General features: G+C 38.6%; 1 protein-coding gene across 1 annotated transcript; it reads left to right on the forward strand.

The window, feature by feature from the left end:
* Positions 1 to 1112: 1112 nt before the first annotated feature.
* Positions 1113 to 12034, forward strand: LOC135157243 (neurogenic locus notch homolog protein 1-like). Its single transcript, XM_064112213.1, has 5 exons — positions 1113 to 1263; positions 9485 to 9586; positions 9799 to 9927; positions 10169 to 10270; positions 11793 to 12034. Exons 1-5 carry the CDS (start codon positions 1113 to 1115, stop codon positions 12032 to 12034), a joined length of 726 nt encoding a protein of 241 aa, XP_063968283.1.
* The last annotated feature ends 4932 nt before the right edge of the window (positions 12035 to 16966 follow it).

Genomic DNA, 16966 nt, shown 5'->3' on the forward strand with positions numbered 1-16966 from the left:
ATGGGGACTGTACTATGCACATTACATGGTTTGTTCGGCTAGGGTTCCATGACATTTACTCCGGCGACAATTAGTCCGCTTTAAATCCCAAACACTGATCGAATGACGAACTTAAAGGGATGGTCCGGGCTGAAAATATTTATATCTTAATACAGTCACTGAACAAAATGCCGAAAATTTCATCAAAATCGGATAACAAATAATAAAGTTATTGAAGTTTAAAGTTTAGCAATATTTTGTGGAAACAGTCGTCATGGATATGTGATGTTACATATCCACTTTCCGTTTTCTTATGTTCTTACATAAAATCATAATTTTTTTCATTATTTCATACTTGTGTGAATAATATGTCTCCCTTATAATGAAATAAGTTGCAGCAATAAATATATAATGCACTAAATCAGTTGTCAATCCAATTTTTCTAGTTCTTGGAGGATTTTGAATAAACCTCATTTCATATAATAAAAAACAAAAGAACAAGTGGGGATGTGACATCATCAGCCCACCTAATGAATATTCATGACGAATGTTTTCACAAAATATTGCTTAACTTTAAAATTCAAAAACTTTGTTATTTGTTATCTGATTTTGATAAAATTTTCGGCATTTTGCTCAGTGAATTCTACTCTATTTATTAAGCTATAAATACTTTCAGCCCGGACCATCCCTTTGAACCCTGGGTTTAACATTATACCCTACCCTAAACCTAACCCTAACATATAACCATATTGCAACCCCAACCCGGATAAATTGTCACAGGAGCAAATGTCGTGTCAACTTCATGCTAATCAATGTCACTTTTATCCTACCGTTTTGAGTAACTGGAATCGAATCGGCTCAATCATCAGCCCGAATGCAACATATTCTGAGTGACATGAATTAAGATTTCCAGGTACTTTACCTCGAATCAGAGTTAATCCCAGCTAAATAACGAAGTTTAAAAAAATGTAAAATTCAGTTTGAATACAATATACTAGTAGACATTACATTAAAATCCGACGGTATCGGCAATACTTTGAATTTATTTTCAACTAATTATTTCAGTTATACTTGGTTCATCGAATGGATCAACTGCGTGTCCAGATGGCTTAGGTCTGAATTACACCTTACCAATGTTTCTTGAATGCCGGAAGAAACTTCATCCCAATGGAAGTATGGTGCAGACTATTCCAAAGATCATTCGCGTTTCATCTACTGAGGACTCGTGTCCCACCAGGAATGATAACTCACAAACCTTTGGTCACCGAGTTTGTAGATTTCCAGGTAAGCTGGTCCCCTTTCGACCCCATGGCTCATATTCTGAGCTCAGGTTTAAGTTATACACTAGACCCCGTTGATCTGATCAGTCATAACTATGGAAAGCCGGCAACATCAACACCTATTGCATGTTTGTTCGAAATATTTGTCTAGATATGCTGTAAACTCATATACACTCATTGATTTCTTGAAAATTCAGTGCACGGTCTTCTATTTGTAATTTTTTACAAAGTACATTGTGCAAAGATCTTGTACAAACAATTATGACATCAATCAACAATTATTACCATACAGTTCGGGTTAATCAGATAATAGTTGGATTTATAAAGCGCTTTTTGCCAGAGGATACAAAGCGCTGCTATTATTACCCCGGCTTTAGCTCGAGCTACCATCACCGGCGCTCAGTGCATGCAAGGAATTACTCCTGCCGGGTACCCATTCACCTCACCTGGGTCGAGTGCAGCACAGTGTGGATAAATTTCTTGCTGAAGGAAAATACGCCATGGCTACGATTCGAACACACGACCCTCTGTTTCAAAGGCGAGAGTCAGAACCACTAGACCACGACGCACTAGATCAATCGTAACTCTTTGTAAGACGTGCCCCTGGTCTATCAGTACAGCTTTAATCTATTAGCTCAATTGACACTCAAATAATTCAGAACTATCTAGTAGTAGTAACCAAAATTGTTTCCTTCAGCAGTAACGTGAAACATATGAGCACAGCAAACATTTGTATTTTACAATGTATTTTTCTTAAAGCAATTTTTGCTTCCCATAAATTTAGCACATGGTTAGACCACAGTCCAAGTTTAACCAGATTTCAGTAAGCATCTTGGCAGCGATTTTAAGGACCCCTCACACCTAACCGAATTGCCTGAAATATGCCTTGCGATGGCTGGCGAAAGGCATTTTTTACAAAATCGTTTTCAATGGTATCTAATGGTAAATTATATTTACCCTTCGTGTTTGGGTTCGTACATCTTCTGAACTAACAGCTGCGATTATTCAAATTCGCGCGGAAATTTTGAACATGCTTAAAATTTCCCGACGAATTTAAAAATCGTTTGTTATCTGTTTGAATTCGCATCTCTTATTTAGTCTGCGGTAATCGTTCGTTTATCGTTCGTGTGTTTTTGTTGCGCATAGTCCCTCTTCGCGCTTTTGCGAAAGTGGACCGATCTCGAAAGAACCCGTAACGAAGCAACACGATGACACAACGAACAAATTTGCCTGATCTATTCCCTCGTCTTCGTTTCTAATCGCACGCCATATCAAACAATTGGTGACTGTTCCTTCGTCTTATTGGGTTATATCAACCCTTCGCACGCCTTCGGAAGCAATTTTCTCAAAGAGGTGAACCGAAAAATCGATATCCTTTGAATGTCATATTTCTCCTTCGCTTACCGTTCGTTGATAAAATTTGTCAATAGTTACTGATCGCATGATCTGAAGGAAATTTTATTTGAATTTCGTTGAATTCGCGTGCATTTCGTTCATTTTACCATTCGTCACCCTTCGTCCGCCTACATTCGGTCAGGTGTGAGGGGGCTTTAAGACTTAGAGTATAAAGGACAGAGTGGTTTTTATTTGCATTAATTAGTTGTAAAATCAGTTTCTGAACCTCGGAAATTTGTCAAAAAAACATTAATTTTGGAGGGTTTATTTCCAATGGGTCTAATGCCACTTGGTCTAATTACCAACTCGTCTACTAATCATTTGGTCAATCATCAATTCGTCCACTATCCACATGGTCTAATTGCCATTTCGTCTGATAACCAGTTGGTCCAATAGCCATTTAGTCAGTAAATCATTTGGTCTAATTGGAAAAGTGTTAATTGGGCGAAAAGAATGAAAAGAAAATGGGTACTAGACCAACTGGTTATTAGACGAAATGGTCATAGGCGAACTGGTGATTAGAAGACGTGATGATTGGAGCAAACGGTTACTGGACTGAATGGTTGTTAGACGAAATGGCATTAGACTAAATGAAGGTTGATGAGCATAATGGTGAGTGGACGAGTTGGCAGTGGACGAATTGGCAATTTACTATTGGGAGGTTGGAACCTATATTTTTTTAGCACTAGGTCTGAACATAGACCAGTATCATCGTTTGATACCTCATCTTCACTGTTTATGTATCTTGCAAAATTATTGGCAAAAAGAAGCTGCTGAAAACTGCTTATCTAATAAAAGAGAGCCAATGGAGTAAATTAGAAAGTCAAAAAGGGGCCTAAGCTTTCGATCCTAGCAGAATCTTCGTCGGAGGCAAAATGACAAACATATAAAGTGGAACAACCATAATATGGACCACAAACAAGCTACAGCAACACTAGAAACAAGGAGACAAAGGGGGCATTAGTGAGTAGAAATAAGGAAACACTAAAATACAAATACAGAAAATCAAACATATATGGATAAAACAAGACAAATTAGATAAGGAGGATCACATGGGAGTGATACAACAGCAGAATAGGAGATCAATGGCAAAAAGAAGCTGCTGAAAACTGCTTATCTAATAAAAGAGAGCCAATGGAGTAAATTAGAAAGTCAAAAAGGGGCCTAAGCTTTCGATCCTAGCAGAATCTTCGTCGGAGGCAAAATGACAAACATATAAAGTGGAACAACCATAATATTATTATTGTAACAGCATTTATGTCATTCAATTTTCTGAGAACACGAAACAGACTTTGAGGCCCACGTATGTCCGTGGCCTTTACAGTGTAGTATGACGCCATGTTCAGGTAGTAGGTACTATGTTGAACGAAATACAGCAGTGAAGACGAGGGTTCACAAAAAGCAGCAATATGCGTAAAAATACAATTCGAGATAACTTTGAAAAATTAAGAGGATAAATTGTCCTATAGTTTTATTTGTAGAGAAACCCCGAAGTGTTTAGAGAGGAAAATTACTTTGTTAAGCTACTTGGGAACATATCTATTGTGATATGAATGCATTGAGAAGTAAATCGGTGTGTTGTCGTTCAAGTAGGGCTGAATTTTGAGACCACATTGCTCAGAATGATGGACTGTGGGTAATGAACCTTGCCAGATCGGAGTCATTGAGGAATTGAGGTGGGGCTATAGGGCTGTTGGTTCGTGCGCCCTTTAAAACATGTCTTTGAGCTAGCTTTGGAAATATAAACCAGCCTCTAATTTCATTTGGATAGAGAAAGTAAAATATGTTAAGAGGGAAAGTTAATGTCTAATTATACTTGTTACAATAATCTTCGTAGTACGAATCGTACTCAGAGTGTAACATGGAAATATCAGTCGTTTTTTTAACGTTAGGAGACTAGAAAGTGGATCAAGAAAGTCAAGTATTTGATAATAATAAGATACTTACAAAGAAAATTTGTACTAAAAAAAAAATTCCTGCAGCAGAGTCTCGAGAACACATGTAATCTTACATGTATATGTGTAGAATTACAGAAAATTGGCATTTGGTGTATGTTAATTAAAAAATTTATTGTATTAAAACTGTTCCCCCTTTTTTTAAACAGACCTGTTTTGTAAAATTGTAGAAAAATTAAAAAAAGCCTTTCCTGTTATAAAGATTTACAGAAAGATTTTGTTATTTCTTTCTGTAAAATCTGTTTTTTTAATTTGTCTTCTGCTTTTCTAACAGTGTAAGATACATCATAATGTTCGTTTATCCGATGGATTGTTATACCGAAAATGAAATAATTTCAGACGTTCATTGAGGTGTAATTATTGCTCTCCCTCATCATGCTCATTGGATTTACACAGTATAAATGAAATCGTTTCCAAAGTGGAATATAAAGCAAATAACCGCATTCCTGCATTGGTTTCAGATAATATGTTAAACTACTATTTCTTCAGCGATGTGCATGCATCTGTCATCGATTTTCAGCTTCCCTTCGAAGAAATCCACATCCAATTTACCTCTGAATTGACTTTTTTGTTGTTGTAAATTATAAGACTTTATTTACATCTTCTTTCTTTGGTTATCGGCACTTACTTCTTAGATGACTAGGTATGTGAAAAGGAGCACAATGATCTATGAAGATGTAATCATAATTTGTCTTTTTACAATTCATTTCCGGTGTATTTATTTCATGAGAATTACCAATTTTATGTAATGTGTGGAATGAAATTCACCAGTCACATTCATCGGAATATATTTCATTTTCCCCAACAGATCATTAAGGGTATTATGTCGCGTACAGTATAGGCCTTGTGATGTTTGCAGTGTTTAATTTCATTATACAGTATTGACTCCATTATCATTGTATACATACGTATCTGCGATGCGAATAGGCCTACATGTAATGAATGGACCTATCTGCCACAAAATGTCACGTATTTCGTATCAAATATGGATTCCGTTTACCAAAACCCCATTATGGAAAAAGGGTTAAAGTACTTTAGAATCAAATAATTATCGATTTGCCTAGTGGTCATGCACAAACAGTTATTTCATTTACATTAGTAGTTCAAACCAATGAAGCAACACGATCAACGTCTTGAAAACAAAACCCTAAAAGCAAAAACTTTTGAAAATCGACAATCATAAGCCAAATCGGCAAACTCCCGTTCAGTGGCGTACCGTGGGTCACGGCATGGGGGGGGGGGGCACCTGCAACATTTTTTAGTCACTTAGTGAGCGCGCAAAGCGCTCTCAGTTGCCACAAAATGCCGCAAAATGTCACGTATTTCGTATCAAATATGGATTCCGTTTACCAAAACCCCATTATGGAAAAAGGGTTAAAGTACTTTAGAATCAAATAATTGAATGATTTGCCTAGTGGTCATGGTGATAAGCACAAACAGTTATTTCATTTACATTAGTAGTTCAAACCAATGAAGCAGCACGATCAACGTCTTGAAAACAAAACCCTCAAAGCAAAAACTTTTGAAAATCGACAATCATAAGCCAAATCGGCAAACTCCCGTTCAGTGGCGTACCGTGGGTCACGGCATGGGGGGGGGGGGGGCACCTGCAACATTTTTGAGTCACTTAGTGAGCGCGCAAAGCGCTCTCAGTTGCCACAAAATGCCGCAAAATGTCACGTATTTCGTATCAAATATGGATTCCGTTTACCAAAACCCCATTATGGAAAAAGGGTTAAAGTACTTTAGAATCAAATAATTGAATGATTTGCCTAGTGGTCATGGTGATAAGCACAAACAGTTATTTCATTTACATTAGTAGTTCAAACCAATGAAGCAGCACGATCAACGTCTTGAAAACAAAACCCTCAAAGCAAAAACTTTTGAAAATCGACAATCATAAGCCAAATCGGCAAACTCCCGTTCAGTGGCGTACCGTGGGTCACGGCATGGGGGGGGGGGGGGGGGCACCTGCAACATTTTGAGTCACTTAGTGAGCGCGCAAAGCGCTCTCAGTTGCCACAAAGTGCCACAAAATGTCACGTATTTCGTATCAAATATGGATTCCGTTTATCAAAACCCCTTTATGGAAAAGGGGTTAAAGTACTTTAGAATCAAATAATTGATCGATTTGCCTAGTGGTCATGGTAATAAGCACAAACAGTTATTTCATTTACATTAGTAGTTCAAACCAATGAAGCAACACAATCAACGTCTTGAAAACAAAACCCTCAAAGCAAAAACTTTTGAAAATCGACAATCATAAGCAAAATCGGCAAACTCCCGTTCAGTGGCGTACCGTGGGTCACGGCATGGGGGGGGGGGGGGGGCACCTGCAAAAAATTTGAGTCACTTAGTGAGCACGCGAAGCGCGCTCAGGTGCCAGGAATGCACTAATAGAGACAGTCTAAGGACAGTGCCATTAAACGGATATGTATCTCACTGATCAAATAATGCAAGCGCGAAGCGCGAGATGAAAATTCTTGGTATTCAGACCTAAAAAGGGACATTATAACCATTTTGTTATATCATGATACGTGCATGTCTCGTTAAACATTGCGAGCACGCAGCGCTAGCTAAAATTGTTGTATATATTGACCCAAAACGGAGATTTTAAGGACTATATTTTAGGAATCCATTAGCATTATACATATCTCACCAGTAATCTAATGCGAGTGCCAAGCGCTTGCTAAATTTGTTAGAATTACATCTAAACGCATGAAGCACTTGTAGTCATTGTAATTATGATTAACGTACGCATGTCACTAATGAAATATTGCGAGCGCGAGCTGAAAATCTATGAAATTCAGACATGAAGAGGGGCATTTTAAGGCTTATTTGTAGAATTCACTAAGACCATACGTATTTCACTAACCAAATGATGCGAGCGCGAAGCACGAGCTGACATTTTTGTTTATGTTGACCCCTAAACAGGGAGATTTTAAGGACTCTATTTTAGGAATCCATTAAGAGAATACATATCTCACCATAGTCATCTAATGCGAGTGCCAAGCGCTTGCTAAATTTGTTAGACTTACATATGAAGCACTTGTAGTCATTGTAATCATGATTAACATACGCATCTCACTAATCAAATATTGCGAGCGGGAAGCGCGAGCTGAAAATTTAGGAAATTCAGACCTGAAGAGGGGCATTTTAAGGCTTGTTTGTAGGAATTCACTAAGATCATACGTATTTCACTAATTAAATGATGCGAGCGCTCCCGATATTTCAAAAGGTCATTAATCATAAAAACGAAGAAATTACATGTACCACTAATGTTCGCTATTTTGGTAAGTCAGAAAATGAAAAGTAGGAATTGCTGCATTTCCCGAAGTTTTGTTAATCCGACAATAATATTGAGTTTGATATTCGGAAGGTTCTTGATAATGACAATAGATTAGCATTCCGTACTTCAAAGGTTCGTCTGTCCGAGAATGAAGTAAGTCTCGGGAGTACGGAGATGGCTCATTAGCTATGGGAACCTTACTTTTTTCGGATTATCAAACTTGCAGAATAATAAGGCTTATTGTGTTTTCGAATCCTACGAATAAACGATTACTTCCTGTATTAAAACATTTGGACCACTAAACCTTCCAAATATGGAATATTTTACATCTAAGTATAGCTCTGTGCGTCATGTTGCAAGTCTTCATTGGTGGCAAACGACTGGCATGGTGTGGGTGTCTCCACAAACAGGCCGAGAAATTCCTCTTTTGAAAGCGAAAAGGTACTCAACAAAGCGGGTGCCTTTGATTTCTATTCTTTTTTTTTCAAGCGGAGGTGGAATTGCCGAGTGGTCCAAGGTGCATGACTAGACACATGGGAGTCCGCGGTTCGATCCTCGGTTAGGGAAATAGTAAAGCTTGCAAAAAATTACCATGGAAGATATCCACGAAAGGTGTTCGCACACTAGGTGGTCGTCTGCGTCAGCCTAGCTTGACTAAGTAACCGTTGCGGACCGTATGTCTGTCGCAATATAGCCGTAGAATACCGTACTGCACCCGCTGCGGACTGTTTACATCAAACGATAGCCTCCACAGTATTCCTGTCCAGAACGGTCAAGATGGTCTGTTAACTGTCCTCGACATATTCTGAAATCTACTCTCATGTGGAAGTACATAACATAATGGAGAGAGATGATAATTTTGTCCTGACTATCTGAATCGTTTGCATTGAAAACGAATATCAATCACTTCATTCTAATTTTGGTTTTGATTCAGATTGTGATGAAGATCTATGTGAAAACGGCTGGTGTTTGGAGACTATGAAAAGTTACAAATGCATCTGCTTTGCTGGATTTCAAAGACCCCTCTGCAGTGGCGTACCTAGGATTTTTCACAGGGTGGGGGGGGGGGGCAAATTCGTCCGCCAAAAAAATTGACAAGCATAAAAAAAAAGGTCTTCAACCACAAATAAAGAATTTCGTACCAGAAAAAAAATTGACAAGCCAAAAAAAAAAAGGTCTTCAAGACTCGTTAGGGGGCAAGGATATGTCCCTTGCATGGGTTGTGACTCGTCAGGGGGGGGGGCAGTCTGCACCCTCTGCCCCCCCCCCGTAGGTACGCTAGTGCCCCTCTGCAATTGCAATGAAGACTAAGTGACCGTTGTGGACCGTATGTCTGTCGCAATATAGCCGTAGAATACCGTACTACACCCGCTGCGGACTGTTTACATCAAACGATAGCCTCCACAGTATTCCTGTCCAGAACGGTCAAGATGGTCTGTTAACTGTCCTCGACATATTCTAAAATCTACTCTCGTGTGGAAGTACATAACATAATGGAGAGAGATGATAATTTTGTCATGACTATCTGAATCGTTTGCATTGAAAACGAATATCAATCACTTCGGCTAATTTTGGTTTTGATTCAGATTGTGATGAAGATCTCTGTGAAAACGGCTGGTGTTTGGAGACTATGAAAAGTTACAAATGCATCTGCTTTGCTGGATTTCAAGGACCCCTCTGCAATGAACGTGAGAAAATATAAAACTGATTCAACGAATTCTAATATATTTCACATATTTTTTTTTACATAAAGTGATGTTTAGCGTAATTGATTTAAAATCAATGATCACTGAAAAACTAACGTGCTTAGTCATATAATTTCGTTGTCAAAATAAAAAAAAAGTCATGTCAGGACAAATAATAATATATCGTGATTGTAATTTTTTGTTCATATTTCTAGCTGCAGAATCACTATTGACTGACGAAATGATGATGACAAAGACGGGAGAAACGAGCACAGCAGACCTGGTGACCACTGATACGCCCTCAAGGACAACACATCTAGCGGAATCCCTTGAAAGTCCATCCGGTGAGATGAAAACGTCATAGTTTTAGAAGATCGAGGCCTTCAAATGAGATCCGGTTCCCGTCATATAGAGTGTTGTGATAGATCAAACTTAAACTCCAACCGAGAAAGTGGGAAGTTCATATCAAGAATGATATTTTTTGTGTCATTCTAGGCCTAAATAAATTCTTTATGTAAATACTTATGTAAGGATAATATGTAGTCATTATTTTAACTTTCTTATGGCGTATATTTATTATCTTAGGTTGTATAGAATATTTATGTGAGAACGGCTGGTGTTTGGAGACTATGGAGAGCTACAAATGTTACTGTTTTGCTGGATTCCACGGGACCCATTGCAATGAACGTGAGGAAAAATTATATTTCAATTCAATTAAACATTTATTTCTTCCGATTGACATTACGCAGGTTACATCCAATTTCATATTATGAAATAAATCAATACTACTGTATAGTAATATAACAATGTATGTAATTAAGTTTCTATGTACATGGAAGGAGGTGTAAAAAAAACGCAGAAGGCAGCAGGTGCTTGACTGTGCCGGGATAGGCCTACGCCTGTAAAAATATACAACTAAACAACGAATACAAAAAGAAAGGGCTAATACATAGAAGGTAAAGAAATAGAAGAGAGGGGAAGAAAAGAGCTATAGAAGCGAGCATGAAGTAGAAGAAGAAGAACGGGCATGAATTACTTCGCATGATACAAGATGAATATACATGAATAAAATAGTACAACAGGCATTTATGATACAAAGTAGCAACACGAAGATCGAGTAATCTACAAAGTACGAATCATGCCGCACCATAAATTAAGGCTTGCCGTATTATTACGTTGGCTCGCAAAACAATGACAATAAAAGCAAGAAAACTTTACGGACATTTTTTTTGGGGGGTATGAAACACCCTTGGTAGTAATTCCAAGTTGCATAGCTAATCATAACACCATTCAGGAAAATTAATTATCCGTACCCGTATTTGCACAGCTGTAAAACATTCAAGCTGACAATGTCAATATGCTCCATTCCCACAATACCTCAAAATTTAGATAAGCAAAGAATCTCTTTACAATTGGTTGAACTTTTTAGTATTTTAGAGACATTTACGTTAATTGCAATTGAATGACCTATACCAAATTAATGCATTATTAGTTCAGTAATCGTTGAAAAAATCATTGTCTTCTAATTTTGCATGATTCCTGGGGTTCTCGTTTTGTAAAACAAATCGTCAAGACACACAAACATTCACATGAACGACCCAACAAACACGTATGCAAAAACACACACCCATACTCTCACCCTCACAGACAAACGCACTTACACATGCAGTACAAACATTATTTTTGCAATTTTAATTGTAAGTGAGCCAGTGGACGTGAGGTTGTGCTTGTGTGGGTGTGGCCAATATAAGAGTTCATGTAGGCCTATTACTGATCTATCAAGATGGCTGGTAACCATAACCTGGGGGGTGTTTCATAAAGCTGTTCGTAAGATACGAATGACTTTACGCACGACTTGTGATCCTTTCTTGTGCTATGTGATATCCCTATATGTAATTGAGCTATGACCTAAGAACATGTTCAAGTCGTGCGTAAAATCGTTCGTAACTTTACGAACGGCTTTATGAAACAGCCACCAGGGGCGGATCCAGGAATTTTCAAAGCATTTACCCGAAGAAAATTTGACAAGAAACAAAGAAAAAGGCAACACTTGTGTATGAAGGACATATTGCAATTAAAAATATATGCTGTGACTTTCAAGGGGGGGGGGGCACGAGCCGGATGTGCCCCCTCCCCCTGGATCCGTCAGTGACCGAAACATTTGATGACAGGAATTAATGTGGGGTTTCCTTCGATTTTTTTTTTCCAGGTACAGCAGATAATTCGAGCTGTCAAGATATTTTCGGATGGTATGAAGGCAATCTTTATTGTTACTTTGATGAGAGAGTCAACTTTTCTCGAGCACTGACGAACTGTCGGAACATCAACTGGAAAGATCAGGAAGACGATCATTCTCCTGGTTTTTCCGATCTAGTGTCCATTCACAGTGATGGGGAGACGAACATTATTTTGGACTTGTGCAAAGGAAAAGTAAGTACAATACGCCCCTGAAATAATTGTTAGGCTCATTTCAAGATAATTTGAATTGTGGGCGCGCCGTGGTCGAGTGGTTCTGACTCTAGCCTTTCAAACAGAGGGTCGTGGGTTCGAATCCTAGCCATGGCGTGTTTTCCTTCAGCAAGACACTATGCTCCAATCGACCCTTGCGAGGTGAATGGGTCCCCGGCAGGATTAATTCATTGAATGCACGAGCACTGAAAGGCAGCTCGAACTAAATCCGGTGTAATAATAATAGTAACAATACTAACAGTAATAGTAAGAATAGATAGATAGATGGCGCTATACAAAATGCATATTATCATTATTATTGTATTTGTATGTATTTCCTGTCTATCTCATGTGTATTCGGGAGTCGTAACGTTTAATCATATTGATAGAAAAATTTGAATTGAATTCATTAGATTTCCATTAGTATTTTTAAACAAAGTCAAAGTTTGTGGTGTGTATTGACCATCAACCAATCCCGTAGCACCCTCCGGAAGCAATTGCGTTTGACGCACCCCCACAGGGGCCGCGGAAGCGGGGGGCTGGGGGGGCTTCAGCCCCCCCCCCCAACTTTTTTTTCCAAAACCGTGTACAAAAACGTAAAAATGACCATAGGATTGTGATTTTTTGCATGATCAGCCCCCCACTTTTGGCTCAGCCCCCCACTTTGAAAACCGTTCCGCGGCCCCTGCGGCCCAAACAACAACAAACAAACGCAAGTTACAAATGTGTATGGTCTGCATTGACCATCAACCAATCCCGTATGGCCCTTTGGAAGTAATTCCGTTTGAGGCACCCCCAACAACAACAAACAAACGCACGTTAAAAATGTGCCCGTCTGATTGGTTGATAATCCCGCTGCGATTCGTTTTAGGAGTTGTGTTAGATTGCAATTCTTCTGCAACGTGCCAATGGCGCGTGGGTGTTTCACAAAGCTAGGTTTAAGTTTCGAGTGACTTTAAGAACTACGGGTGATCCTTTCTTAAAGGACAAGTCCACCCCAACAAAAAGTTGATTTGAAAAAAAGGAGAAAAATCCAACAAGCAAAACACTGAAAACTTCATCAAAATTGGATGTAAAATAAGAAAGTTATGACATTTCAAAGTTTCGCTTAATTTCACAAAACAGTTATATGCACATCCTCGTAGGTATGCAAATTGGCAGACTGATGACGTCATCCACTCACTATTTCTTTTGTATTTTATTAAATGAAATATGAAATATTCTTATTTTCTCCTCCTTGTCAAGTGAAACAAAGTTTTATTTCTCCCTGAACATGTAGAATTACCATTATTTTAACAGTTTATGGTTAAGTTAAGTTGGTCCTTTCTTGTCAAATCTGTGTAAAAATTGAAATATGTTTGTTTGATTTTTCTCTATCGACTCAAATCAACAATTTTTTTGGGGTGGACTTGACCTTTAAGAATATTTTGTGAACTTCATACTTATCCACGGTAGTGTTGATTATTTAAAAGTCAATATTTAATTTTGTATATAGTGTATATACATTTGTGTTACAGTGTTTATATCTTTATAAATTTATAGGATTTTGCTGATTATTTTACTCTACTTATATCATATTACCCGTGTATAAGATTTTGATAGGGGGTCTACATCTTACAAGCTTTGCTTTTCAGTAGGCCCCTCCACTTTTTTCATTTCATTGTAAAAATGATTTATTACGAAATGTACTTTGAGGATTTGTGGAATATGAATATATCAATTAAATATAACAAAATAAATAAAATAAAATAAGTAGCAAATCAACTCCAAGGGAAATCTTGTGTTGTATCACGTACCACAAGAAAGGACCCCCAGTCGTCGTTAAGTCGCTAGTAACCTACGAACACTTTATGAAACACACAACAGATGCCTAGGGTATACAGAGTATGCAAAATCGAAATGATATCACATTGCGTTTTTTCTAATGTAAAATTATGAATGTTCTGTTATGATGCATTTGTCATAGAGTGTGTAAATCAATATGCGTTTTCAATGCCTCGGCTCAGAATAAGTGATCAGAAATTGAACAAGAAAAGCGTTGTGTTAATCCCCTTTTTTGTTGCTCATCTGAATTTGCTTGAAGAAAGGCTAGGTGTGATGGGAGTCCTGATCATTATTTCTTTCTTAAAAAGGTAAAAAAAAATTATGCTTGAAGAGTAAATTGGTCAGTCTGTTGGCCGCCTTCCCTACGCAATCTCGAATCCGACATTTTGTAGGCCTACGTCAATGCAAATTTCTTCTATATATAGGCTTGCCAAAATCAGAATCAATGGATAGGACTTTATCAACCAACCCCAGAAGGTGCCTTTGAATGGTCGGATGGAACGGAGGTGAACTACACTGCATGGTTTCCTTTGCAACCGGATAATAACATCCCTCATCTCCCAAATTCTTCAGAAGACTGTGCTTATATTTGGAAGAAGAAATATCTCACTTCTTCTAGTGAGCCCAAATCCTTGAACGACTCCGCTGTAAAATTCACGAAGCAATATATAGGACCAGGAAAGTGGAACGATAACGAATGTTCCGCTACTATGGCCTACGTTTGCAAGATAACCTTCCTATGTCCTAGGCCTTGGGTGTTTTTCCAGGGTAATTGTTATCGTTATTATCATGGGGAGCACGTCAGCTTTACTCAAGCCGTGACGAATTGCAGGAACACTGACAAGTCCAAAGGCCAACCTGATCTCGTATCTATCCACAGCGACGAGGAAATGAACTTCGTTGCCAGTCTCTGTATAAAGGTAACTTTACATGATAGGGGGGCACTTCCATTGACGAGTGGATACCATGCGCGACCATGGGGTCTCGAAAAGCACCCTAGATTAAACAAGTATTTTCCATGAAAATGCACCCCTTAACAAGTATTGGCGTATGAAACCCTACCCTTAATAAGTTTTGGAAGCAAAACGATACCCTTGGCAAGTATTCTCTGAATTGAACCCCTAAACAAGTCCCGGGGGGGGGGGCACTTACATTGACGAGTGGATACCATGCGCGACCAAAAAGACACGTAAAAATATGTCTTTTTCAAGATAATAACGGTGTCAAAAACATTATAATGGAAAAAGGGTATCTATTTCGCCAGGAAAGCTACGTGTTTAGAATTTGCGAGGGTATAAAAATCAAGACTAAAATGTTTTATAAAGGATGTACTCTTTGCTCCAGGAGTCAATACTACGTGTTTAGAGTATATGATTTGCGTGAGTTGGGCTGTTCTAAACCCAATGATGTAGGTAAAGGTAAAACCGACGACCGACGTCCGTGACATACCGCTGTACTTGTTTATGGGTTCAAATCAGGGAATACTTCCCAATAGTATCGCATTGTTTCCAATACTTGTTAAGGGTAGGGTTTCACACGCCAATACTTGTTAAGGGTGCAATTTCAGAATATGGAAAATACGTGTTTAGGGTGCTTTTTGAGATCTCATGGTCGCGCATGGTATCCACTCGTGAATGGAAGTGCCCCCCCCCCCCCGGGAAACAAGTACAGCGATATTTTAATTGTTACATGTCACGGACTTCGGTCGTGGGTTTCACCTTTAGCTACATCATTGGGTTTAGTACGGCCCCACCTCCCATACCTCGTGCAAATCGGACTCTAAACACGTAGTATTGACTGTTGGGCAAAAGTACATCCTTTATTAAAGATTTTAGTCTTTTTTATACCCTCGAAAAATTTGACCATAAACACGTAGCTTTCCGAGCTAAATAGATACCCCTTTTCATTATTGTAGTGTTTTTGACACCACGTTACGTACGTAACGTGCCCTGTCTTGAAAAGGACATCCTTTTTACGTGTTTTTTTTTGGGTCACGCATGGTATCCACTCGTCAATACAAGTGCCCCCGGAATATGATCCAATAACCTTTAAGTTTATGTCCACTTCTTAGAAGTACAATGACTTTGTCGTCATGGTGACATAAGATAGTTTGCCAAGTCGACTACTAGAAAGTTTCATAACTCGGATGCAGATCAAGCATGGTCCATTAGGTGGAAGGATAGTGAAACATTTCCTCAACACTTTCCGCGATCGGCTGTTCGAAGAAGAGCTGTTAGCTTTATGTTTACAAAATTATGTATTTCATAAGGACTAAAAGATGGTACAAGCGCAAAGCGCTATTAGACCTGAAAAAAAGGGAACATTCCTTTTTTTTTAATCATGAGCATGGTGCTTATCCATCAGCGTCAGCCGAAATTTTCTGTATAGTGACCTGAAAAATGTTGGTATCAATAACGCATAAAGCATTTTAACTTATTTGATGCAAGATAAAAGAGTGATTGGGAAGAAAATGCCTCGGTCAAGGGCCATACAGGGAATCGAACCCCGGACTTTCATGATGTAGTCAGGTGCCTTAGACATCTGCCACGGCACTTTGCCACCTCGTATTAAAGGGAATCGATTGATGCAAGCGCAAAAAGCAAGCTGAAATTATTTATACTGACCTGAAAAGGGGACAATTAACGGGATTAAGGACTGTTTGTAATCATAAACATGATTCATATCGTAGACAGCGGGGGTGGGAGTGCATCCCCAATTTTCTGAGAGGGGGATGCGGTGTGCAATCATCTCCCAGGTTTCAAGGTGGGGAAAACCCCCGATATTCTTTATATGATATGAAGTTATTATCAGTATCATAATCATTATAAATTTCATTGCTATTAGAACCACCATTAGTCCGGGAGCCAATTTTTATCTTCATATAGCAATAAAGTATGTATTCCCTTAGTAAGGAAACGCACGTCTGGCTGGTCGTTAGTGGTGGGTGTGGTCAGGAGGGCGTTGAAAAAGAAAAAGAAAAAAAAATAGGCTAGCCTAGCTGAAAAAGAAACATCATGAAATCGGTGGGACATTGTCTTGCTTATTATTAGGGTCATTGAAAAATAATGCCAGACATAACTGAAAAGTTTATCAATCTTAAGGGTTTGACCT

Source organism: Lytechinus pictus, chromosome 17 (assembly GCF_037042905.1).
Source record: "Lytechinus pictus isolate F3 Inbred chromosome 17, Lp3.0, whole genome shotgun sequence".
Classification (NCBI taxonomy): domain Eukaryota; kingdom Metazoa; phylum Echinodermata; class Echinoidea; order Temnopleuroida; family Toxopneustidae; genus Lytechinus; species Lytechinus pictus.

Bases quoted from the DNA above. Each gene is read 5' to 3' on its own strand.
- LOC135157243 (XM_064112213.1), top strand. From the start codon at position 1,113: ATGTTTCTTGAATGCCGGAAGAAACTTCATCCCAATGGAAGTATGGTG. The intron at 9,587-9,798 runs GTGAGAAAATAT...TCATATTTCTAG, and splicing joins AGGACCCCTCTGCAATGAAC to CTGCAGAATCACTATTGACT. The intron at 9,928-10,168 runs GTGAGATGAAAA...TTATTATCTTAG, and splicing joins ATCCCTTGAAAGTCCATCCG to GTTGTATAGAATATTTATGT.